At 44.5% G+C, this 26,297-nt stretch overlaps 1 protein-coding gene across 1 annotated transcript in view; it reads right to left on the reverse strand.

Moving 5' to 3' along the window:
- The window catches only part of ELOVL7 (ELOVL fatty acid elongase 7), a 138,866-nt gene that overhangs the window by 35,214 nt on the left and 77,355 nt on the right, over window positions 1–26,297 (reverse strand). Inside the window, exon 6 of the mRNA XM_086960673.1 lies at window positions 4,782–4,887. Coding sequence (XP_086816799.1) covers window positions 4,782–4,887 — 106 coding nt within the window. The remainder of the gene's footprint in view (window positions 1–4,781; window positions 4,888–26,297) is intronic.

Raw genomic sequence — 26,297 nt, forward strand, 5'->3', positions numbered from 1 at the left:
CCTCCGCACTCCAAGTGGTCGGATCTTTTTCTGGCAATGCTTTGGCTTTTGTTTCTAGTCATGAACTGACATTGATCGGACCTACCACAACATCCAGATGGAGTCAAACGCGATGGCGAGGACATCGTTCCTTGTTTGGAGTTAGCGGCATTGCTGCAGGCCCCCGCGAATATGACATCTGGACAGAGTGGTTGTGCGTAGGGAACAGGAGGGGAGCCTTTTCAATCCAACATTGGGGAACATAGAAATTACAGCACACACCGTCCTGTGAAACGGCGGATCCTATCGTCATCACCGCCATGGGACTCTGAGTCAGACTGCTGAATTCTGGGTCCTGTAGTTTGGGATACCTACAGTATCAACTACATGTGGCGGAAACTATTCAAGGGAGGAGTAGCCGCGACCAATCGTACAGCGGCAGGACATTTGAAAGTGTGGACTGTGGTTTGATTCTTCATTTTCCACGGCGCTGACGAAGGCTCACAATGCCGAAATGCATTCGCCCTGGTGGAAAGGATAATTAAAGGTTTCCTATACCTGTTCCCGTGTGGGTCTCTGCCTTTTCGTTTGTTGGGAAGGGCTTTGGTATATATATATATATATATATATATATATATATATATATATATATATATATATATATATATATATATATATATATATATATATATATATATATATATATATATATATATATATATATATATATATATATATATATATATATATATATATATATATATATATATATATATATATATATATATATATATATATATATATATATATATATATATATATATATATATATATATAAATAATCAATGAATGCCTTAAAGACAGCAAAGAATAAGCCCCCGTACAACCATGCACAAAAAGTCACTAAGAGGTAAAACAAAGCCTTAACATAAGAAAAGACAGATACCCATTTACTGGCCAATTTGTGCAAAGTGAAACGAAAAAACATGGAGAAATCATGGCTTCCCCACTTAAATTGTGTGATTTTATGCCTTTTATTTCACAAAATGTTTTCTTCATTATCGCACATGAAAGCACTTTCAACTATGTGAGTTCCCTAGTATAAAACTATCGCGTTTAATAAGTACTTCTAGTGCCACACGTTAAAGAAATACACATTTCTAAATATTGAAGAGACTTGGTCATGTTCTAAGTGGTTTGTTGCAGGACTTACTTAGCAAATATTTTCAGGGCTCAGCTCTTGCACGGGCTCAAAGATCCGAGCCAGACCATTGACTCTGCTCTGGCTCGGTTCCCCGTGGTCATTTGTTGGCTCGCCCACCACTAGAAGTTAGGATTTCAGATTCGGTCAGGCTGATTTGCAGCTTGCGCAGTTCCTGGCTTCACACGTTTTTCACCTTTAGAGGGCACTCTGATGTCACTAACGAAGGGCGCTTCCACCAGAGAGCAGCCCCATCCACAATGGATCACTCTGGTTGCAACGATTCCTGAGCACTCTTGCATGGATGACTCACCGCATTTTTTATTAATATTAGAGATGAAGCTATCGTCTCAGCTTCCGCGAGAAGGATCTTAATGTGATTTCCCTTTCTTCAAACTGCAACAAATATGGTAGGAGCATGCTGCGCGTATCAAACAGATGTTGTGTTGTCTATGAATCTAAGAGTGCGGCCTCCTTTCTTTCATAAACTCTTGGCCAAAGCCAGGCTAACAAGCTGTCTCCGTGGAGCCGACAGGAGGGAGGGAAAGGGAAAGTGAAAGCGTGTGAAAGCGCGCGCTGTATAATGCCAGCCCTACATGGGACAGAAGATGTGCATGCGTACTGAGTGCACATCTTCTGTCCCCCTTCAGAGGAGACTGCAGAGAGGAGGTACCAAGCGCGTGCCCATAGCCTGTCCGGCCACGCAAATTCCTTTGCAAACCAAAGCGACAATACTCTCGCCAAGGCGAAGCAGCGCATGAGCATGCACTGCGTTCGCTAGGCAAGACCTAAAAAACTAGGGAGTGTGTGAGATGAGGAGGGGGCTTGTTGGTATGGCTGTGAGGTTGAGAGGGAGGTGGTCTGTGGTGTGCACAGGGATGCCGGCAGTCAGGACAGGGGGTTGTACGGGTTGCCTTTGAAGTCACGCTCGCACAGTGAAACTATTTCTGCCGTGACCCATTGCACCCACCCTTACCCATGTGGAGCCAATAAAATATCAAGCTAATGAAAACAAATGAAAAGCAGTGGGACGTCAAAATGAAAAACTGCGACGGCGGAAGGCAACTATTAAAACAAGCGTTCGAGATTGTCCCAGCTGCTTCAAAAGTGAAAGCACGCACAGCGGGCCGAATATAAACAAAGCACGCCCACCTGCTCGCAGTATGACAAACACAATTAAGAAAAGTGCTTACAACACTAAAATTAACATGTACCATGTGAGGACCAGAATAAAGGGGGCCAGTAGCCATGGGAGGTTACAAATGACAACACAGCGGTACTAAGGAGGGACTAATAAGCCTCTTTACAAATCAGAAGCCAGCATTTATGAAGGATGAACACACAAGCCAATGAAAAATATGTGCGGGGCTTCTCTCCTGTACTGAACTACCACAGATCTTCCCCAGAGGAGCAATTGAGCACTGACTCTAGGCTCAACCTAAAAAGTCCAGCACACGAGGCAGTGCCCTGCCCGGGCTGTACAAGAATAATTAGCCCAAAGTCAAATGTGTAACAAAGTCCCACAGTTGTCAAGTATTAGAAATACCGCCTTGAATGTGACTTCTGTAGCAAAACAGCATTTAAGAGCGCACCTCAGAGCTGAAGTCTGCTGTGAGCATGTTAATAGGAACAGATGGGTTAAAACTACCAATACGCAGATGCCCTCTGATGCTGTCTTCTCCAACAACATTAGGATTATGTACACCCTCTAATTGCCAGGCAGTGCACTCTAGAGGGGAGACTAAAGCACATCATTTCTCCCGAGTGTGAAGGCACCCGGAGAGCTTAGGTATCCGCCCTGACAGGCTAGCGATCCCAGCGCTTGTACAGACTCTGCCCTGCTCCTCTGCACCGACAGGACACAGATCGTAACCTGCCACTTCTCTCAAGGTGACAGTCCGAAGCTGGCACCGTTCAGGGGCATTGCCTCTCCCTATAGAAAGGTGCTTACTATAGCCTGGCTTCTGCTGATGAGAAGATGAGGGGTGAGTGATGTTAGTCTTGCTGCTCACGCGGCCAGAGTCATGCATTCAATAAGCTTGCTACTCTGGCACTTTCATTGCTGAAATGGAAGACTGACAAGTGCCAAAGCACTGTAAAACCAGCTTGCACTGAAGATGCAGAAAAAGGACGAGGGCCGTGCTCCCTGGCAAGCCGCAAACACGGTGGACATTTTGGAAGATTTGTTTAACAAGGACAGCGCAAGTGATGTGTGAAGCTGTGGTTGAGGCACTTTGTGCAGCTAGTGTGAACATTTGGTGTTGGCATGCAGAACTGTGCGAAAGGCACGCATGCAGAAAAAGCAGATGCTCTGCTCAGAGTCGCCAGAATTCTACAACACTGCAGACCGAAAAAAAAAATCCACAAAACTGCAGTATGCGGATCATGGCCAAAGTAGCATCTTTGTTGAACAAGCACTGTGCAGGCAAACAAAACATTTTTAAAAGTTCCGTAGGTGGATGAATCAGTACTTTGGCCTCGGGAGACTGATAAGAAGCACACAAGGGACAACAGGATACAGCCAATGGAAACAGAGGGAAACTAAGTAGCAAGCACGCAAACCAATGAAAAGCAAGGACAGCATGTAAGCCCCTGTTAAGATTTATATTGAATATAATAGATTTCACAACACAGTGCAAGTGCTGTGCAGACAAAACATAAAAAAGTGCATGGCACATCTACACCGGCTTACAGGCCCATTTGGGGAGTTGGGGAAGGGACGAATAGCTCCCAAGCAATAAGATTTTTCAAAATAAGGATTTATGGCAGGCAGTTAATGGGGAGTGGTCCTGCCCTGTAACCAATTCATCACAGGTGCGGCTGTCTGCATAAAGTTGGGCACAGGGTCTCGAGGCCATGCCCTGCGACCAGTCAGGGTGCATATGTTCAAAAGCTGTGTGCAGTGAGTCTTAGCCACTGCAGAGTGTTTGCCAAATGCCATGCATTTTGGTCAACCCTGCTGCTCATGGCTTAAGGTGATACGCAGTAGGGATTGGCCAACCGTGGAGGGTAGGGTGCAGGGCCTGTGTCCAGGCCACTCCAGTGAATTTCGATGAGTTATTTATTTTTTGATTTATACTAATGTGTTACAACCAAACAAAACTTAAAAACCATAGCTGCTCGGCTTCCTGAATGAGCTAAAAACGGAGCAAAATCATTAGGAGTTGAACTGAAAATTATTTCAGCATGTAGAATTACTTAGAAGACGGCTATAAATTGAAGGTACACACTTTATATCCAACGCTGGCTTATTGGAGTGCAGAAGCTGTGAAGGTAATAAATAACATAAAAGCACGTGTGGGGGGAGATTCACTCATTCCATGAGTAACATTGACTTAAGTACCTGGTAATTCGTGTCTCCAGCAGATGAAGTTCTACCAGACAATGTGCTGGTTTCGTTTATCAGGGGCTGGAGGCTACTGTTTCCCAAAACAGTGGGCCTGGATTCAACCGTGCAGGAAGCAGTAATACAGCATTTGGTTTTTTGCATAATTAGCGGCTTATGAAGAGCCCAAATTAGACGGACTGCCCCACAGCCAGTCTTGCAGCACAAGTTGGTGAAGGGTGGTTAGTTAACACAGTATTACCAAAACAAACGTACCTGCTGCAAATTTGACTCCAAACCACCAAGTCCAAAGCATGACAGAATGATGGTAGACATGTAAAAATGTGATCTGGCTATTTTTCTTACGAAGAACAAAGAAGATCTGAAACGTTCAAGAACAAATGCATTAGTGTTGCACAGATGATTTGTCAGAGGCATATAACGTCAACGATACCCACACTGCTTAGAAAGACATTTTACACAAAGGGAAGAAAATAGATTTATCACGCGTCCCTTCAAGTTAAACACCAATTGTTATACCAGCAAATTAAAAAATGTGGGACACGTTAGACACGCTCCAAACAAATATATTCACTGTATATACATTTGAAAACACTTGTCCAGGGCAAATGAGTGGCTCTAGCTTTTAGGCGTATGTGCACAGCAAGGTAGCATGAATTTCATATAGTACAGGCCTCTTACATGATTTCAAGGAATAGGAACTTCCCTGTGTAGATGTAAAAAGAAAGGCTACAGAGGGAATATCAAGAAAAGTGCTAAGCAATTTTTTTCATAAAGGTGTGCATATTACATGTTAGAAATTGAAGAAAAAAAAAAGAAAAAAGAAAACAGCCAGAACAACTTATGATCAAGGGGCAAGGGGAAAAAAATACCACAAACTGGCTTGTGCCATAGAAGGTTCTCTAGATGCAATCACGGATTGAAAATTTCACAGCAAACACATAGGGTCTCCGCTTGAAATGGTCCAGGTATTGGCTTGGCCCAAATACATTTTTGACTGGCATGTGAATTCCAGCATGTGCAGCATGATGAGTGCATTTCTGGCAATCTTACAATGAGTTTCTATTAAAGCAAATCCATTGCAAGATGGATACCAATACATATGCACGCATCATGACACATACATGTGTCATAATGCATATGTGGTTCACAATGCAGACCCACGTGCTTCGTGATGTAGTGCCCATTTTTTATTTAGTGCCCGTTCTCACATGGCGGACGGCCATGTCAGAGCAGTACATTAAAAATAAAGCAAAGGAGAAAACTAGAGTCTGCAATGCAATAGGTCTCGCATTCATGGAAGTGTGAGCTATTGGCACTGTAAATGGCAATGCCTTTTATTTATATTTTGAGTTTTAAAACATAAAAGGCGTTGTCAATTACAATACTTATAGCTTAAACTCTTGCAAGTGCGAGACCGATTGCATTGCAATAAACGGCCTTCTCGACCGCTTGTTAGTTTGTAAATATCAGAGGAGACCGACCTGCGACATCTTCAAAGTACTAATAAATAGTGCAGTGAAGATGTGTAAGTGTTGTAAATTACACAGACACAAAGTGTGAAGTGAGTTACATATGATCAGAGCTATAAACCCTAACCAAGCACTCAAGCACCTTTCGCTCGGTGATTACACCGTCGCACCTCAGGAGAAAGAGCAGGGGGGGGCTATTTCCTGCCCTTTACATTATTTGAGTGTTCGTGGGGCATTACGTAATATCATTAATATATTGGGCCTAATAAAAAACACTCCAGCTGTAGTAGGGCCCAGACTTCACCTTTTGGTGCAGGGTGGGCTGTGCTTTATGGCAGGCATTCAGGGAGAGATGTCTCGGCTGCAGCTCCGGGCTTGTACAGTGCCCCTGCTATTACTAGTAGACGAGAGGCGTTGAGGTGGTGGTATTGGTGGCAGTATTGGTGGTAATATTTGTATTGGTGGTGGTGGTATGTTATGTTAACACCATTTGCTATAGCGCTCAACTCACCCGGGGCATCTCGGCGCTGTATCGATCCTAACAGAGGTCGTACCATATGGATTCAGAATAGATATGCTTTTAGTGATTTCCTAAATTTACAGTATGTGGGGGTGGATCGCAGGGTCAGTACAAGTTTGTTCCAGTACCCTGGAGCGAGATAGGAGAAGGCTTTGCCCCCCCCATGCGTGTTTGGTAGATATGAGGGACACACAGTAAGGCTTGGTCACTGGATCTTAGAGTGAGACTCTGACATAGGCCCTTAACTTTTTTTAAAGATACAACGGACCTTTACCTTTTAAGGCATTATAGGTGAGGCAACAGATCTTAAAATGGGAACGTTTCTTCACTGGGAGCCAGTGCAGTTCCTTCAGCAGGGGAGCGGTGGGAGTTCCAGCAGGTTGGTTCAGAATAAGCCTGGCCACCATGTTCTGGACCACCTGGAGTTTGGAGAGCACGGATTCACTAGCTTCAGCTAGGAGAGCATTTCCATAATCCAGTCTACTTATCACCATGGCCTGGACCAGTGTTCTATGAACTGTCATGGGGAGGGAGGGGAAGATTTTGAGCAGTAAAACAGGCTTTTGAAAACAACCCATCAGGTGACTTTAGTAAAGAGGACATGTAACACAGATGTGCTGTTGTCAGCTTCAGACCATTTGATCAGGATAATGTGCTACCAGGAATTCACATGACTTAATTTGCTAATCATTTCTAAAGCAGCTTTATTTGGGGGGCGAGGGGATTGAAACAGACTATATAATGCCGGGTTAAAGTAATTGAAAGAAGGCACCCCTGTTACGGGGCGGCTGTGCTGCTTAAAAAAAGCACAACCGCTTTCAGCTGAAGCAGCGATGTTCGGCATGCAGTAAGAGAAATTCCATAAAGTAAATAATGCTTACAAACTAAATAACAGGTCTTGTGAACCAACCGAAGTAAAGGGGACAGTAGCCATGGGAGGGGGCAAAGTAGACAAGGCCGTACTCAGAAGTGACTAAAAAGCTTATTAACGAATCACAAGGCAGCATTTACGAAAGACCATAACAAGCCAATTAAAAATATGGGCAGGAGAGTGGGCGCAGCTTCTCTCCCATACTCTACTACAGCAGTCTCGCAGAGCGACAAGTAGATGTGCGTTGCCGCTAGGCTCGACCTAAAAAACGCATGTCACAGTGGGAGGACAGGGGAATGATCCAAGCGTTACCCATTAGCACTTTGATGGGCCCTCCTACAAATAAAATAAGGCAGTAGGACAGGGAGCTGGTGAATAAAAAAAATGCCCAGTGCCCAGTAGCACTTTGCAGATGCTGGTCCCGTCTAAAAAATAATAAATAGAATTAAAGTAGGCAGCGTAATGATTAGCAAGAACAGAGTAATAGAACACACCTGCAGTTCCACAGAGTGCAGATAGAGAAATAAGAGTCAGCTGAAGGCAACAGTAGAAGGATACAGGTCATTCAATCAGAAGTTCGAGACCAAAATGTTCCTGAAACTGACCAACATAAGAATAAGGAGAAATGCCATAAAAGAGAGCAGACACAGGAGACAGACAACAAAGTGATCCAGCCAGGGGCTGACCCAAAGCTGCCGTAAGTATATAATATGTATTGGAAACAATACGTCTAACAGCTAAAGCGGTCTGCAGCCAAGAATTAAAAATAAAAAAAGCTCTATCAGGTACCACTGACCAATCAGCAACCAGTTGTTGAGAGGTGGACATTAGGAGGTGCAATTGAAGAGCAGAGGGCTTAGAAAAGTAGACCATTTTGAAAGTGAGTCACCTTTTAGTAAGAATGTATATTCTAAATTCAGATAGAAGGGGTTGTAAATTAAAGAGGACTGCTTACAGATGTGAGATTTATATATGGAAGGGACAATGGGTTTTATAAATGAAGGGACAATAGGATTTATAGGCAGAAGTTAGATACTGGACAGAAGCACTGTTACCTTCAAGGCAGTGATCTTCAAACTGCATATCTAGCCCTACCATTTAATGGTAGGGCTAGTTGTAATTTAAGTAATGTAATGGCTACTTGTGTGGGGTTAAGGCGTACCTGTAGAAGGTAAAGCGGTAGTAGAGTAGACCAGATATTCAACTGTACATGTTCCTTCCCTGGCCCTCCAAACATTACATATTACTGCATGGGCAGTAGCAGTACCGCAGTGTTCCCTCACAGAGAGTGAGCAAGCACAGCAGTGTCAGATGTAGCTTGCCTCAGACACCAAAGAACAGGCAGAGTAGTGGCAGCAGCAATAAGAGCCTGCCATCAGTCGAAGAACAGCAGAACAAGTACAGCTGCTGTAGGAGCAGTGCTAGCTCGACTCACACAGAAGCAGCACGGTCAACAGCAACACAAGCACATCAACACAAGCTCATCTCGATCACACACTGGTTCAAGCACAGGCGGCCAAAAGCTATTTCTGGGATGGGGCCTAATGTGGGGCGGGGGACACTTGACATCCAACCCAGTCCCCCCTCCCCTCCACCCTAACCTCCCGGTCTCCTGCGTATGCTATCTGGCCATTAAAAACAGAAGAGGAGGGTGACCAGTGCTTGCTCCTCAATGCATTATTGTTTTAACCTGCAGGTCGCAGTCCTCACAAATGGGTCAGCAGGTTGCACATTCCATAGGTTTCCTACAAAGTTAATTAAACTAGGACTTTAATCGCAAACATAAGAAATCCCCTATTGGTGAAATTAATATGCACAGTCCACATTTTTATGTTGAATTTATTTAGTGCAAACCCAAGTATAGATAAATGAAGCACTGTACATGACAGCGGGTTTAGAGATAAATGAGAAATGGAAGGGATTAATTGGAAGGAAATGGGGGCGGGTCCCAAACAAAGAATGGCAGCTTCCCCGGAGGTGTATGAATATCCTGGGTAAGCATTTGTGCGTTTGTGTTGGTTGATGGGCAAGGACTCAATGAGTTTCCAGAAGCGGAGGATGGATGGATTCTGCTGAATTTTTACTGGGATGAAGTTTCATACTTTGAAGGGGTTGTAAGAAATATCTTGGCATTTAGTTTTCCCTTACTTGCATCGCTTGATAGAATTTTGCAGCAGGTTTTTCATACTTTCAGAAGTTTGTATTTGAGGCAAGCTGCTGTGGCGTACTGCCATAGATGGATTTATGCAGAAGTTTTGAAAAAACGGTACGTAGGTAGTTGGACCCATTCTAGATGGGAGTGGAGGTGTTATCCTGTCAAGTTTATTAAAGTTTTTGATGAGGCGAGCTACAGCAGGATGGCTATGTTGACGTAAATAATTAATTTACTCTCTTAATTTCTATGCAGGTAAGTACTTAATCAATAATAACTCAATCGGAATGAAAAAAGACAGAGTCCGTGGTGTTAGAGTTTCTAAGGGTTTTATTCCTCATAAAGGAATCAGGATATCATGTTCTGACCACCACAGGGGTGTCAGAAGGGATAGATGAGCGCGCTCATCTATCCCTTCTGACACCCCTGTGGTGGTCAGAACATGATATCCTGATTCCTTTATGAGGAATAAAACCCTTAGAAACTCTAACACCACGGACTCTGTCTTTTTTCATTCCGATTGAGTTATTATTGATTAAGTACTTACCTGCATAGAAATTAAGAGAGTAAATTAATTATTTACGTCATTTTGGCGCCCGAATAGGGACCCCTCCCCCACCTCACGCGCCGGTTGGTGCGTTGCAAACTCTGTCCCCTGCCATCAGTTAGACGGAACACACGTGTACTGGCAGGATTTCCTGCATCTCCCTCTGACCCACGGAGGTGACGAAGACTGCGATCAGTGCCCAGACGAGGCGGTGAGGAGTGCGGAGGATCCCGACCAGAGCCTAGCCGAAAGAAGCAAGGTCCGAGGTGTGAAGAGGCCCACCAGTTTTCCGAAGTTTTCCGAAGTTTTCCGAAATTTTCCGAAGTTTTCCGAAGTTTTCCGAAGTTTTCCGAAGTTCCGAGTCGAGTCCAGTCGAGTTTTCCGAGGCCTTCTGTTTCCGTGCTTCCCGGTGAGTACCGTTGCTGGGTCGTATCTAGACGGGTTTGGGTACGCAAGTCCGGTCTGCACTGTTTTTAGGCAGTGTATCTGTACTGTTTAGCAGTATATCAAGTATTCCGAATTTCTGCACTGTTACAGCAGTGTATCCGTACTGTTGAGCAGTACATCTAGTATAAGGGGGTAGTCATCTATGTCTTCAATGTTTTTATGTGATTAATGTTGTGGTATGAATGTGACTGTTTAAACGTGTATTATTGTGTTTCTCGTATAATCTAGCTGTCAAGAGTATTAAGGAATAAAGAGCTAGCATTCAGTAATAAGTAAGCAAGATGCCGTTTTTCAACAAGTTAAAACAGATAGGAACTAGGAAAGGGTTACTGGAGGAAGAAATTCCTATCCCCCCTAGGGACACTCCAGGCAATTTTATGTACCAGAAGCATGGCATAGATGCCATATTATATCTAGATTTATGGGCCGATTACACCAAACACCTAGACGAAAGACACAGATGGCCTGTTACCGGAACGTGGGATGCCGAGTGCATCATGAGGGTAGAAGAAGCATTATGGAAAAAGAAAGCTAGACAATCTCAGAAGGACGCCATAGAATTTTGGCGTAAGGAATCACGTAAGCGTGCTGACAAAGCACTCCGTAGAGAAGACAGACTTAAGGAATCAGATAAAGAGCAAGAAAACGAATTAGTTACTGAAGGGATCCGAGTAAAAACAGAACAAATAGACCGTGCCCGAAATAATCTTGTAAACGGTATGTATCTTGCAGCAGATGGCACGTCTGAAGCCCAATCAGAAACACCGAAAAACTTACCGACACCATTAGTTCCAACTAAAGTAATGCATAAAACTACTAAAGACATATTCCTAAATTCATATCTAGAGGATGTAGCACCAGCTTACACCAATCTGCCTGTTCGTGCCCTGCCTACTGACAGGGATGGGGGTGGCACTGCGCCCCCAGATAATGTTCCGCCGGTACCGCGACAGACATCCTCTGTTCCGCCAGCTCCGCCACTCCCCGTACTCAAAACAGACCTACCGAAACCAGTCCTACCTGATCTTACTAAACGACAAATTCAGACTCAGATCCAGACTCCGCGGAGAGATAATGCTCAAGCATCCGCCTCAGGAGGTGCGACAGCGGGTCTACAGACTCCGCCACCGACACACAGATTGCATTTAAGGGACACGCAGAATCCTTTCCAGTCCCCCCACTTATCCCGGCTTGACGCATTTAAAGAGAAGATGTCAGTTTGCAGATATGATCCAGTACCCGGAAAGGACGATTTAATGATATTAGCATCACTACGATTAAGATCTGCCACCGATAGCTTGCTATGCTATGTAGGAATGCAGGAACGCCTCGACAGACTATATGAGTTTATACAGACAGGGAAAGACCCCGACAGTGTCAAAGATGCCATGCATAAACAGAAAGTTGACATTCAAGCACAGATATTACGATTTTTCATAAATTGTGTAATAAGAGAACGAGACAGGCCCGAGACAGACCAAAGTGAACTAGACGCATTAAACAAGTGGGGTCAAAATATAGCCGAAGGAAAGCATGATAGAGGGAATTGCATAGCCAGTATGTCCCAGAAAATTAGAAAGGCAGTATTGACTGCACACCAGGAAGGGAATGATAAAGCTTCCTCCGAGGAGGAAGATGAACATGAAGCACCAGGAAGGTCTACAGATACTATAGCGTACGTAGGTAAGGGAAGTTACCCTAGGAAAGGCATCCGTCCGGAGAGCAAGAGAGTTCTTTTCTCTGCTTTAACTAATCCGAATTCTTCTGAACATCAGTTCCAGGAAACTGATAAAAGGCTTCGAGACCGAGTGGGGTACCATGTACTCAATTCTATGGATGAACAGGAACTAGCCCGGTCGGCCGTGTTATGGGCCGAAAACCCAGACATGTATAATGATGACACATTAGTACAGACATTCTTGAACCTTTCCCCGGAAGAGCAGAAAATAGCAGGTGTATACATGATTCAGCACCTCCTCATCAAGTTCAGAAACCATCATTCTGATCCAGGCCCCTTACACGAGACATTAGAAGCACTACTCATGGATAGATGGAGAGGTTTTAGTACCAAATTAATACAAATAATTCTAGAACAACGACATAAATATAACACCTTCATAAGTCCCGAATATGTCCCCGCCCCGCCCCCAGAAAGGAAAACGTACCACATGCAATGCGGTGGCGGCATTGAAAGTCAGAATCCCTTACGAGAAGTACACCCAGTTATGGGTACGGATAACGTCCTGAAACGTGTGTATGTTCACACACCACTGACTAAGTTAGAACTGTTAGAAATGAAGAAATTAGTTCCGTGCCATGATAAAGATCCTGCAGGTTTTCATAGAGAGCTTAAAGACATGTTGCTGATGGGAGATTACACGTATGATGATATTATGAAAATGTTAAAAGTACTGTTGCCCACGGGCATTTACGAGAAATTAAAGGAAAAGGATTGGGAGGTGGGAGAGTCTAAGATAGCATGGGCAGAAATAGAAGACGAAGAAAGCAAACGAGTCCCAGGGGTAGGCCTTGGGGACAAGACTAAAGCATTACCAGGTTTAATAGTACAGGTCTTGCCAAGATTATTGACAACTAGAAAGGAAGATTGGGACGCAATCTCGTCCTGTAAACAGAAACAAGATGAAGATACTAGTGACTTTTATTCAAGATTCGAGAAATGTTTCATCATAAATAGTGGCCTAAAAGTTAGCAGTGAGTCATATCCACACCTTTTTGTAACAAAATTAGTAGAGAATGCCCTACCATTGGTCAAAAATAGAGTATACAAAGTTGAAAGTACTTGGCAAGCAAACACGCCATCCCAGATGTTACAAATGTTACAATATCACCAGAATAGAATTAGGGAAGAACAAGATCAGGAACAGAAACGTATGAAAGACACGAAAATGAAAATGTTAGTAGCTCAGACGATTCCAGCCGACGGTCATAGAAAAGGTGGGGCCCAGACCAATCATTCTGCCGCTCCCGTTAAAGGGACATGTAATTATTGCAAGCAGCCAGGTCACTACGTACATGAATGTCCAGTCCTGAAACACAACATCGAGACAGGTAAAACTAAAGAAAGACCGCGTCCGCCTAGACATGAACAGGGTCATCAACAGACCTCACAGAATGAACAGCCAATGCAGAATACACAGCACATGCATGATCAGTCCCACCCAGCACAGACAGTAGCAGTACCGCAGCCACAACATGCCCAGACACAGCCCATTGCCGCAACTCGGCAAGTATCACAACAGATGTATCAGTATGCCCAGTCGGCATATCCAGATTATCCCCGTTATACATGAAACAGCCTAGGGAGGGAAAGTGATTTGCCTCTTATTGAAATTCCTGTAGATCAAGAAGGTCCTTATGTACACAGTCACGTATTAGGAAAAGACAGAAAGTTTCTAATTGACACAGGGGCAAGTCGCACTACCATAAGTCACAATGAAGTCCCAGGGGCACCCCTCTCAGGCTCACAGAATGTTTCCCTTGGTTTTTCAGGACAGCCTATTGTAAATGAAGTATCAGAACCAGTACCATTAGCTGTAGGTCCATTATCTCGAGTTACAGATTTGTTACTTACGAAATCATGTCCAGAAAATCTGTTAGGAATTAAAACACTGAAGGCTCTAGGAGCTATAATATGCTGTTCCCCGGAGGGAGTCAGACTCTTCCTATGGGATTTCAAGGGTCATTATGTTTTACGTGATTTCGATGTCAGATTGAAAAATGTACCAGATCACTTATGGGCAAAAAGGCCCAGCAGATGTAGGTTGTATGCATATCACTCCATATCGTGTCACACTCAAGACAGGAGTTGTTTTACCCAGAATCAGACAATACAAGTTACCACCCGATGCTGTAGTGGCTTTACTGAAAATAATTGAAGAGCTTATTGCCCAGGGAGTGGTTGTAGAGACCGACTCCAATATCTGTAATTCACCCATCATTCCAATTCTTAAACGTACAGACCGCAATGCACCGCCAGTATATCGGCTGGTGATTGATCTTCGAGAGCTGAATAAATGTATTGTACCACAGTATCCTGTGGTCCCCGATATCTCTTCCCTATTGACTGCTATTGATTCAGAAGCAACGTTCTTTACTGTAATCGATCTCAAGAACGCTTTCTTCAGTGTACCTATTGACCCGGAGAGCCAATATCTCTTCGGATTCAGTTTAAATGGACGAAGTTTCAAATTTTCCCGCGCACCTCAAGGATTTACAGAAAGCCCCAGCATCTATAGTCAAGCACTGAAAAGACAACTAGATTGTATCCAAATGCCAGTTAACACCGCTTTACTGCAATACGTCGATGATCTACTGATCACCGCACGAAGTGAGCCCGAATGTGAACAAGCATCTCTGACAGTTTTGCATTTCCTGGCCGACAAGGGACACAAGGTGTCTCCTTCGAAGCTACAATTCTGTGTTCAGCAAGTTGTGTACTTGGGTCACTTGCTGTCCAAAGTGGGGAGACAGCTCACTCCCGATCGCATTCAGTTAATTATAAATATGCCACGACCCCAGACACAAAAGGAAGTGCGGGCCTTCATAGGCCTCACCTCGTACTGCAGACAATGGATTCCTCAATATGCATTTCTAGCTAAACCACTCATTCAGTTAACGACGCAGGAGGTAGCAACTTCCATTGCCCTCCCTTGGACTCAGGAACACACACAAGCCTTTGAGGAGTTAAAGAAAGCTTTATGCCAAGCACCAGTTTTAGCGACACCATGTTACAACAAACCGTTTACACTTTTTGTTACAGAACGTGACGGTACAGCATTGTCTGTCCTCACTCAAGATCAAGCAGGTTCACATAAGCCTTGCGCTTATTTTTCAAGTACATTGGATTCAGTAGCACAGGCACTCCCTGCATGTTTAAAGTCAGTAGCAGCAACAGCGTTAGCAATCAGACAAAGCGACTCAATTGTTTTAGGCCATCAGTTAACAGTACAAGTTCCACACTCTGTAGAGGTTCTGTTAAACAGAACCCAGACTCAGCACTTGACTATAGCACGACTCACAGGTTACGAATTGACATTATTCCAGCCACACATAGAAATCAGACGCTGCAGTATCCTGAACCCAGCAACACTGTTACCTACAGTTATGACAGATCCAGCTCCACATGATTGTATAGAGATCGTTAATGCAGTAACAAAGCCCCGACGAGATTTAACAGATGTTCCATTGACAAATCCAGACCTGACACTTTATGTGGATGGTTCATGCATGAGAACAAGTACAGGAGAGTTAGTGGCCGCGTATGCCGTGACCACTGAAACTGAAGTTAAAGAAACACATCGTATTGATACACTGTCTGCTCAAGCAGCAGAGCTCATCGCTCTGACCCGAGCCTGTATTCTAGCCAAGAACAGAAATGTTAACATATACACAGATTCCCGTTATGCGTTCGGAGTCGTACACGACTTCGGCATGCTCTGGCAAGAAAGAGGTTTTCTGACCTCTCATGGTACAAAGATCCAACATGGTCCTCTCATTCAAGCACTGTTAGAAGCAATACATCTGCCTTCAGCCATATCCGTCATGAAGTGTAAAGCACATACTAAAGCCACAGATTCTGTTTCCCAGGGTAACGACCTGGCAGATCAGACAGCAAAACATACAGCACTGACCGACACTCAGATAAATGATACGACAAAAACAACAGATCCGATAAACTGTATGACAGTCAGGGATCCCACACTAGATGTTATCGACATTCAGACACATGCTACTCCAGAAGAAATAAAGAAATGGATCGAACTAGGAGGGATCCAGACAGATCAAGGTTGGATGACGAAGGGAAAATCTACATGGTTTCTCCCTGACTCTATGGTTCAAGTCATGATAAATACAGCACATAGTCCTGCACATCTAGGAGAGAAAGCAATGTTAGACAGTTTACAAAATCTCTGGAACAATAAACACTTACGAGCAGCCGCAAAACAGAAAGTGCGTACTTGCATGATCTGTTGTCAGTTCAATCCAGGTAAAAGCGTCCCTGTAGAGCAAGGTGGATTTCATCCTCCCGATCACCCTTTTGAAGTCCTCCAGATGGATTATATCCAGATGGACCGTTGTCGAGGATTTAAATATGTTCTCGTAGTTGTCTGTGCTCTGTCCCGCTGGACCGAAGCATACCCAGTCTCAGATTACACTGCTCCGACCACTGCCAAGCAGCTGGTTCGTGAATTTTTCCCACGATACGGCCTGCCTCGTGTCGTGTACTCAGATAACGGTCAGCCATTCTCGTCTGCTTTAATGAAAGAAGTTTCCTTATTACTGGGATACCAGTGGAAGTTCCATTGTGTCCGACACCCAGAAGCCGCAGGCCTTGTTGAAAGGCATAACCAGACACTAAAGATCCGCCTTGCCAAAATATGTCAGGAAAAAGGGGTCGACTGGATAGTCGCCCTGCCAGTGGCACTATTCTATATGAGAATGGTCGCCCATTCGAGATCAGGGCTATCTCCGTACGAGGTGGTCTTTGGAAGACCGCCGAATATGTGGGGGACGCCCATTCCTAAAAAGATTACTGATGTTGATTCTAATATGTTGACAGATTACCTTGCCTCCTTGATGTCTGCACTCCAATCATGTCGTTCACAGGTTGCCGCAGCCTTCCCTGACAACACTGATGTTAAGCCGCATGACGTCCGTCCCGGTGATACTGTCCTCGTCCGCAACTTCGACAGGAAAAGTCCGTTGGAGCCCCGCTGGAAGTCTCCGAAGACCGTTCTTCTAACAACAAGGACGGCGGTGAAAATCGAGGGAAGAAAGGGGTGGGTACACACGAGTCATATCAAGAAATTTGCTGGACTGAAACCTGACCCAGACTCGTCCACCCCCACCAAAGACTGTTACCAAAGACTTTACCGAATCGCAACGAGAAAAGACTCCTCAAGAACAATACCGCATGAAATTACGATCTAGCAAGTCAGACAGTTTAATTGTTTAAGTCCTCCCCTAGGTGAATCGGTTAAATAGTTTCTGACATGTATCCCTTAGATCGAGATAGAGAGAGAGAAGCAAAGAAACGTACATATTGCAAATCACTTCGTAGTCACTGCATAGTGACACTAATAATCATGTTTATTCTCAGTATTTTAATTATTATTACTAGTATCTTATTACCTATCTACTATCCTATTTTCAAGCGTGAACAATTTGCTTACAATGTCTCTGCTGAACACACTTTTAGTGAGTTACCTCCTCATGAGCTTTCCTACAGACTCGCGCTGCGCAACAATACATTCATTAGTATGTTACATCATTCTCATCAAACTAACAATGCTACAAATTGCTGGATATGTGGCCGACTCCCTCCCTACCAGAATTACAAGGGAGCTCTGCCTCTCTTTCCGTATCCGTTCTCTCACAATGGCTCCTGTGGAGCATGGTTCAAAATAATTAATTCTTTAGATCCCGACATTGCTGTTTTCGATGGGGGTTGGGTTTGGGGAAACCTGAACTTGGTCCTACTAGACGTCTGTTACCCAGATAAGGAGGGACTTCCCACTAGAATAGGAACTGATCTAGAAAATGAAGTATATGGATTAGGTAATTATACAATTAGCCTTATGATTCTTACTGTCGAATCCGAAGCCACACCAGTTCTACCTATTATGTCAGTACTGCCAGTCACTGGTGAATTATGTATCAAGAAGAAAGGTTCAGTACACTTAGGTCATAGTAAATGCACTACTGTGGTCGAATTCAGTGATCATGGAAAGTCATCTTTCAAAGCTGTCAGTCATTCTTACTTTGTTTGTGGTCATACCGCATACATACGTCTACCCCCAGATTGGGATGGTACCTGTTACATTGCATTCCTCCTGCCACCTGTTTTTCTAGCTCCTCCTGATTATCATAGAAATAGCAATCTAGTAAAGAATAGACCCAGAAGAGATGTCCCACTTGTCGACTACACAGAAACGGCATGGGAACAGTACACCGATTTTAATAAAGGATTCTTTTTCTTTTTAGGACCTGTCCAGAATAGTAAATTAATACGCAGATTAACTAGAACACTTGAAGCAGTAGTAAATGAAACTGCCTCCGCCTTAGGTAACTTAACAGAAGAGCAGTCCGCTATGCGGGTTGTTGTCCTTCAGAATCGTCTTGTAATTGACGTCATCTTGGCAGATAGAGGTGGAGCCTGTAAGGTCATCGGGTCAAGTTGCTGTGTTTTCATTCCACAAAATGCACCATCAGTATATCAAGCTATTACCAGTCTTCATAATATTGCAAAACAGATACATCAGAATCCAGGCACCTGGACTTGGTCCGGTTGGTTCTGGACAACGTTAACAGCTTGGGGATGGAAGATCCTATCCTTCCTAGGCATTGGCCTAGTCCTAGTATTCAGTTGCTGCCTGTGCCTACAGTGTGGGCCAGTGATTTGTGGACTGTGTGCCACTTCTTGTATTGAACATTCCAGTTTTCATTCAAAACGTAACCGAAAGAAAGAAGAACAAATGATGTTACAAGAACAGACTGATCGATTCATGAGGATCGATATTTCATGAAGGGTCCGTAGGGAACAAGGAGGGAATGAGGAAAATTAAATTTTGGCCATGTTGTGTTCCCTAGCGCGTACCCCACCGACTCCATGTACCAGCTTAAAGTGCATGTAACTTCCCTCCTGTGCCAGCTATGAAGACGCAAATACATTTGCGTCCACCGTTAACTTGTCCTCTTTCAGATCCACCATGAATGGATTATGTAGTCCGTTCCTAAGTATGCTATGCCACCGTCTCTTTGTAGTACACTTTTCATGTATAACTGCTCTAGCAAGAGTAGGCCCTGAATTCCTGCCTACTAGATCCTGTAAACATCCTCTCCAGCTGCAGAGCCAAAAGGCCGACCTGTCTTAATGCAAGTAATTCATAGCCTCTGTTGCCATGCTTCCATGGAAGGCCCCGTGCCCCACGCTTCACATGTAGACACTCAGGCGCTTATACACACATCCACAGTTAGCACAGAACAGCTTCTGCCCTAGAGACCTTTCCGCCCAGATAGTATAGTTCCTAAACACCAGATATCAGATATGATAGAAGTACAAGTTGATCTGACATGCCAGACTTCTGTCTCTTTCCGTCAGTGTGAATGTCAAGTCCCCTGCACCCCGTCAATCACACGTCATGCAGCTGCGCGCGCATCCAAGCTTCCGATTTCTGCTGACATTGCAACATTCTGTTAGCACCACCCCTTGGTGCCACCCACTTGCGTCACTTATCAGTGACGTTTCTAGCACACACCTCTGGTTCACGCCTAGTTTACGCCTCTTGATGTACTAGTATCACGTGTATATTGTTATCTTGTCTTCTCTCAGCTGTTACGCCTCTTACATTGATTCCTATGGTGTAAATCAAGTATATAAGCTATGTATTGACAATAAAATTGAGCGCGCTCATCTATCCCTTCTGACACCCCTGTGGTGGTCAGAACATGATATCCTGATTCCTTTATGAGGAATAAAACCCTTAGAAACTCTAACACCACGGACTCTGTCTTTTTTCATTCCGATTGAGTTATTATTGATTAAGTACTTACCTGCATAGAAATTAAGAGAGTAAATTAATTATTTACGTCAATGTCAGCAAGGACAGGTGCTTTCTAGAATGCCACAGAGAAGAGTTGGTTCTGTTCGGGCCGGTCTGAATTCTTACTCCAGTAGGGAAGGCTTCTCTACGAGTGAGAGTTGGTGGCAGATAGTCTTGGTTGTATGTGCAATATAGGTTATGAATTTGAGGCTGGCCTTGGGTTTTGGGATGAGCCATTGTGAGAAAGTGGATTATTTGTTGGGTGGATGGATGTCACTATTTTTTATAAGGTCCATTAAAGTTTCAGTAATTTAACTGGAATTCAACCACTGGTAGCTATGGCACAGAGCAGACAGGCTTACCTTAGGAATAATGTCTGAACTATTTAGGCATATAGGAGTACCAAAACAGTTAAAACAATCCAACACAACATAGTAAAAATCCCAATCCAATGTGTAATATTAAAGACTATTTTGAGGACAAAAAGGACATATCCAGTTAGGGGTACTGGAGATAGTAATTTTAAAGTTTGAATTGGACTCTGGCATCAAAAAGCACAAAGGGCCAACCATGGGCAGCTGGTTGCGCATGACTGACCAGGGTAAGGTACAGGTCTGACCGCAATAGATAGCAGTTCAGTTAGAAGGCCCAGGATGGTCCCAGTCAAAAAGATAAATTCGGACTTTAGAAGGTAGAGTATTCAGCAGGGCAAGGCAGTAGGTTGGATCCAAAGATGGAGTTGATGACAGGTTGCTGCTGGACAAGGTCTTTGTTAAGCAGTTTAAGGTAGGAAAAGCTCAAAGCCGAAATAGTTAAATGCTCACATCCAGGAAATTGTTTGTTGAGCGGATACTGCTTGCCGTGGAGTCTGTTGAAGATTTCTACCTTGAGACTTGGGAAATGACCCCACGCACCAGTAGAAACAACCAACACTATCCAGGGCAGAGCCAGTTGTAAATGATCATCTGTGTTCTCTCAGGAAAGTGGGCAGCTTGTTGCTTTTGTGTCCATGAAGCTTAACTGGAGGTTACCCAACTTGCTCTTGGAGTCCACTTGTCAGTCCTGGGTATGAGTGGGGGGAATGTGCTGCCCTTTGAACTCTCCTCACAGGTCACAACAGCAGTTGCAGTCCTGTCACCCACACATCTCGAGGGGTTCTGAAGAGGGCCCTTGTGGGGTCAGATTTACACCCTGTGCAAGACAGTCGCCATGTGAAAATCCAGGCCACTCCCTAATCAATGGGCAAAAGCTCCCAAGGTTGATGGTATCCACTTTTGAAATACTTCGTAGTAAACTATTCCACCGTACCCCCTCTGCCTAAAAACATGGCAGAATATTTCTACCTGTTCCAGACCTCCCTCTGCCCATCCAGAGGTGTGGCTCTGATAATGGGCAAACCTCATGGCAGGCCAAGGTGGGAGCTATAGCTGCGAATGAGCATACTAGACATCCTTTCCGGCTCTGGAAGGGTCTGGGCAGGGCCCCCGGGTAAGCATGGGCGAATTTTGCGAATCTCGCGTTCGCGAATTTTGCGGATTTGCGAACTCGCAATCCGCAAAATCCGCGAATTCTCGCGAATTTGCGGATTTTTTTTTTGTGTTTGCGCGGGTTTCTGCCAGTTCGCGAGGGTTTTGTACACTTTCGCAAATTGCGAACTTACCTGTCGGGTCGCAAGTTTCGCGAACTTGTTGTTTCTACGTGTCCAGCCTGTTTGGGACACTCTTCTCCATCACTGCCACTCTCTGTCACCACTGCCACTCTCTGACTACTCATGCCACCCTCTGGCCCACCCATGCCACCCTCTGTTTCATCACCACACCCTCTGGTTGTCCAGTGTACATTATTTTCGGCAAAGCAAAGCACACCTTCCCTGCCTCAAGTGACCTGAATTAATTTGGGGCTGATTAATGTGTCACAGAATATTTTTTTAGCTGGCACCTGCTTCCTTAGTGCGCCCTGATTAGTGATCTTTTGCACTTGCTAAGTGCTTTCATTGTTGCAAAATTAGTTACAACACCTGCCCTGCCCCAACTGACAATAATGAATTAGGGGCTGATTAATGGATTTTAACTTCCAGCCTGGCTCCTGCTTGTCTCCCTTAGCTGTAATTCAGGACCTTTGTGGCATATGTGTAACTATTCTGAGGTTCAGAGCAGGGTCACATAATAGTTGCAACTGGCAACTGAACTCTGGAGGGGCCCCTCAGGAAGCACTACAGGAAATGGCTACTAATGATGAGCCTGAACTTTTGAACCTGGTAAGTAGTTTCAGTTTTGCTAAGATCGTATTTCTGCAATTTAGCACTTATTCGCGGGGCGCGAAGTTGTACTGGGAAGCCGTGAACTCACGCGAACAGTGCGAGCAGTGCGAGCAAAATCCGCTGCTCGCGGATTTTGCGGGAGATTCGCGAATCTCGCGGATTGCGAATTTCCCGAAAATCCGCAAAATCCGCGAGCGAAACGGATTTTCCGCCCATACCTACCCCCGGGCCATCCCGCTCAGCTGGGGTTGGTGGGGGTCAAAGGGGTGGGGTGGGGGTTGGGGGGGGACATCTCCCCAGACCAAAGTCTTTTGTCCACTGTCTTAGAGCACTCCACATCTCACCACATGCCAGAGTAATTACCAGTAGCTAAGATTAATCCAAGCCTACCATCCCTCGCTTTGTATACTTCACTAATAGAATGTTGGCATTCTACTGCCTAAAGCCTCTTCTAGTCTTTTCAGGGTTAATGCTCAATTGCCACCCGGTCACCTAAATGTGTGTGTGAAGGACTCCTAGGAAAGGGAAGAAAAAGGCAGTGGCTGGGAGGAGCTGTGAACTGCTACTAACAGCATGGCCAGGGGTGTGGCGAGTGCCCACCAATTCACAAGCTTCAAAGGGCATCCCCGGTCACAAGCAGATGAAACTCACACCTAGACTTGCACCTGCCATTGTCCAAGTAGTCAGAGTGGCACTAAACCTAGTTGGGTGGGGGGCGGGGGGGGAGAAGGGGCACTGGAACCTGTTCGAGAACAGGTTCAGTGAGAGTTCCTCACTCCCTAGACATACTTCAGAGGTGTGCCCAGAGCTCTTAAAAGGGAAAGAAAGATTATGCAATTTTCAGATTTTGGCAAAGCACTGTGGGATTGTTGAGGGCCACACCTCTATGAAATATTGTCAAAGTTAGTAGCTTTTCAATATTGGACAGGAATTCCTTAGCCCACAAGCTAGTGCCATGCATAAACGTGGCACCTCTGAGTACCTTCTTTAGAACACCTCTGGTCTAGTGTGAGAGAAGGACTGCACCTGATGTTGAACCTGTGGAGAAAGACCCCCATGGGCTGGGCCTTCTCTCACTTGTACCCAAAGACTGAGAAGTGGACTCCAAGGTTCAGTTGATTGACCTCCTACAAGGACACAAATCTCCATAAAGTGTACCTCCTTGAAGGGTTTAGCTGACCAGTTCCAAGCAGACCTGCCCTAGACCTCTATAGTGGTCTTCCCTAGAGAGAATCCCGACTCCCCAAGTGCTGTCCCTAAGGTGCTGGGTCCCTTAGATACATTTTATTGTATGCTACTCCTGCCAAATTCTAAAAGCTAGAACTCAAACCTTTTTATAGATTTTTACCAAAAGGATCAGAGGCGACAGCCAAATAGCCACTGAGCCGCAGCCGTTCAACTGCCAATCTGACTCAACTTGCTTGTTTGCCCCGCTGAAAAGGACCCTGCCTTCAAAAAAAATTTTTGGGTCCAAAAGTAGAGGACTTTACAGGGAACAGTGCCGAACAGCACCCGACTGCCGACCATTTCATGATCTACAGACTTAATGTTGATGCTCCAGAAACTCTGAGCAGCTGAAGAGCCTCAAACTTTGCAGGGAAGTGGAGGCTCCCCCCAAGATCCTTCACTCTGTCAAACCGATGCCCACTAGCTCCTCTTCACAGCAAGCTGGCACTTTCACCCTCCGACAGCCCAGTCGGCGAAGATTTTATCCCATAAAAAGACTTATTCAGAAGGTAAACTTTCCTTTGAACTAAACCCACTCCCTGTGTCCAATACGTGCTCCTTTCCAATTGGCATTAACTTATGACTTTGACCCGGTCTAGCATGACCGGAAACCAACACTGGTCACTTTGTGGTTTCTGGCACTAGCGACACCTAAACCAATGAAAAAAAGCATTTTGCTAGTTCCCTACATCCAATTTTTGTGTTTATGGTACCTATTTACTCATTAAAATATTCTATATTTTTGTAAATTGTAGTGGGATTTATACTGTGTTATTTTCTACTTGAACTATTTTAGGACGGATCAATGCTTTATACATTTTTCCTAAGCTTAGCCTGTCTGCTCTGTGCTATATTTACCAAGGTTTGAGTTTAGGTTTAAGTATTTGAGACCCATCTAGACCTTGTGAGGGATAGTGTTTTTATTACTTGAAGACTCCCATCAATTTCAACTAATAATCTACCTTTCTCACACCTACTCTGTCACTGGCAGATGCATCTCACACCTGTGCTGGTCCTTCTAGTGTCCTAGTAACCAGTCAAGCACCTCTCCAAGTGGTAGATGAGCTGCTCCCAGAAATGGTTTTGAGAGACCGCAGTGTAAGGTTCTCTCATCTCGGTCACCTCACATCTAGGGTGGGCCCATAAGCTCTGCACAAGGCAAGAACGGGTCTACCATCTCAGTTTTAGGTAGAGAGGGGCAATGTGAGATAATTTCCACTAAAACACATAGTAAGTGCAGCCAAAGTGAGTAGGGTCACCCAGGAGGACTTTTGACCCACTGGTGGACTAGGCGTGTTGTGAGACCAATGATACAAGAAGAAAAAATTACAGGCTGAGTATCTCAAAGGTATACTGACCAAACGAGTCGAAGATGCAGTGCAAAGACAAAAGTGTAAGTGAGTTAAAAAAAAAGATACAGCAGTGGTCCAAAACAAATTTATTGGTGACCACTGATGACCTTATTAAAAAACAGTGTCGGCTTTGAAATTATTCTAACGAAAAAAATGGTCTACTAGTTTCAGCCGTAGTGGGCACAAGGACCCCGGCTTCCTTCAGGACCTAGTTGTAATGGCTACTGCATTAAGTACAATTTTGAAAACAGTGGGAACAAAAAAGCAAAATGAAATAAACTTAAGAATCATCACCATGTTATTACATGTGACCAATCACAGTACCTCTATGCAGGAGGGATGGTTATTCATACCTATCATGTGTGAAGTAACCAGCCTCACCTCACCTGGCTCGGACTCAGGTCAAGGGAGGCACCGCGCTCTCCGTCGATACCTCTGGTGGTGTCCTGAGGCACCACCAGAGGTATCCTTCTTGTATCATTGGTCTCACAACACGCCTAGTCCACCTGCTTCTGGCCTGCTGCAGAAGAGCTGAGGTGACAGGGGTATCTTTGGAGTTCCAAATGATGACACTGGCCACGAAGGGCAGTTGATGGAAATCCTTACCTTTTTTTCCCCTCCTCAGGGTTTCTTCTGTCATGGAGTTGCACTTGTGTCAGAATTTTCTACTACCACTAGTTGCCATATAGGCAAGTGATTTGTTTTGGGTCCTGCTTCTACCCTTGTTATGTGACTATCTTTTATATTCCCTCACCAGACCACCAGTTTTCATGTGTTTAGGATTAGAATTGGAGATTAAAACTGGATGGGTCTTTAAACAAACATTCTCCCTGTGACCCCCTCCCTCTCCCTCACCGGGAGTGGAGTCTTTTGTGAATAATAAAGTGCTTAGATTCCCAAGGCCAGCAAAAACTAGGTCAATAAAAATGGAGGAAGGAAAAAAGTTTGGGGGGGCGATCACGGCTTATGTGCAGTGCCTCAATGTTATCTGATTTATTGGAGGTTTTTCCAAGCTGATAAATCTTGAGGTGCCACCTCCAATTCAAAGTTGCAATAGTCCCAGCTTGCATATACACCTTCATACCACGGTCTTCAAAAAGTCCAGATATCATTCCCGATACTCCTGTTAGGAATGGGAGGTGAACACATACTCTGCAAATAGTCATTCCACGCCCAGTCACATTGCTGCCAAGATCTTTCACTTCTGTTTGCTTTCTTTTTAGATCTAAATGCTTGATGGGCGTGGACTGAGTGAAGAGGAAACTATGGCTTAATCTACTCTTAAGGAAGAGTATGCTTTTTCGATATACCAAATACCAAAAGAGTGTCAATCATCCTATAACCAGTCGAAAACGAGAAA

The sequence above is a fragment of the Lissotriton vulgaris genome, chromosome 3_1 (genome assembly GCF_964263255.1).
Source record: "Lissotriton vulgaris chromosome 3_1, aLisVul1.2, whole genome shotgun sequence".
Lineage (NCBI taxonomy): Eukaryota > Metazoa > Chordata > Amphibia > Caudata > Salamandridae > Lissotriton > Lissotriton vulgaris.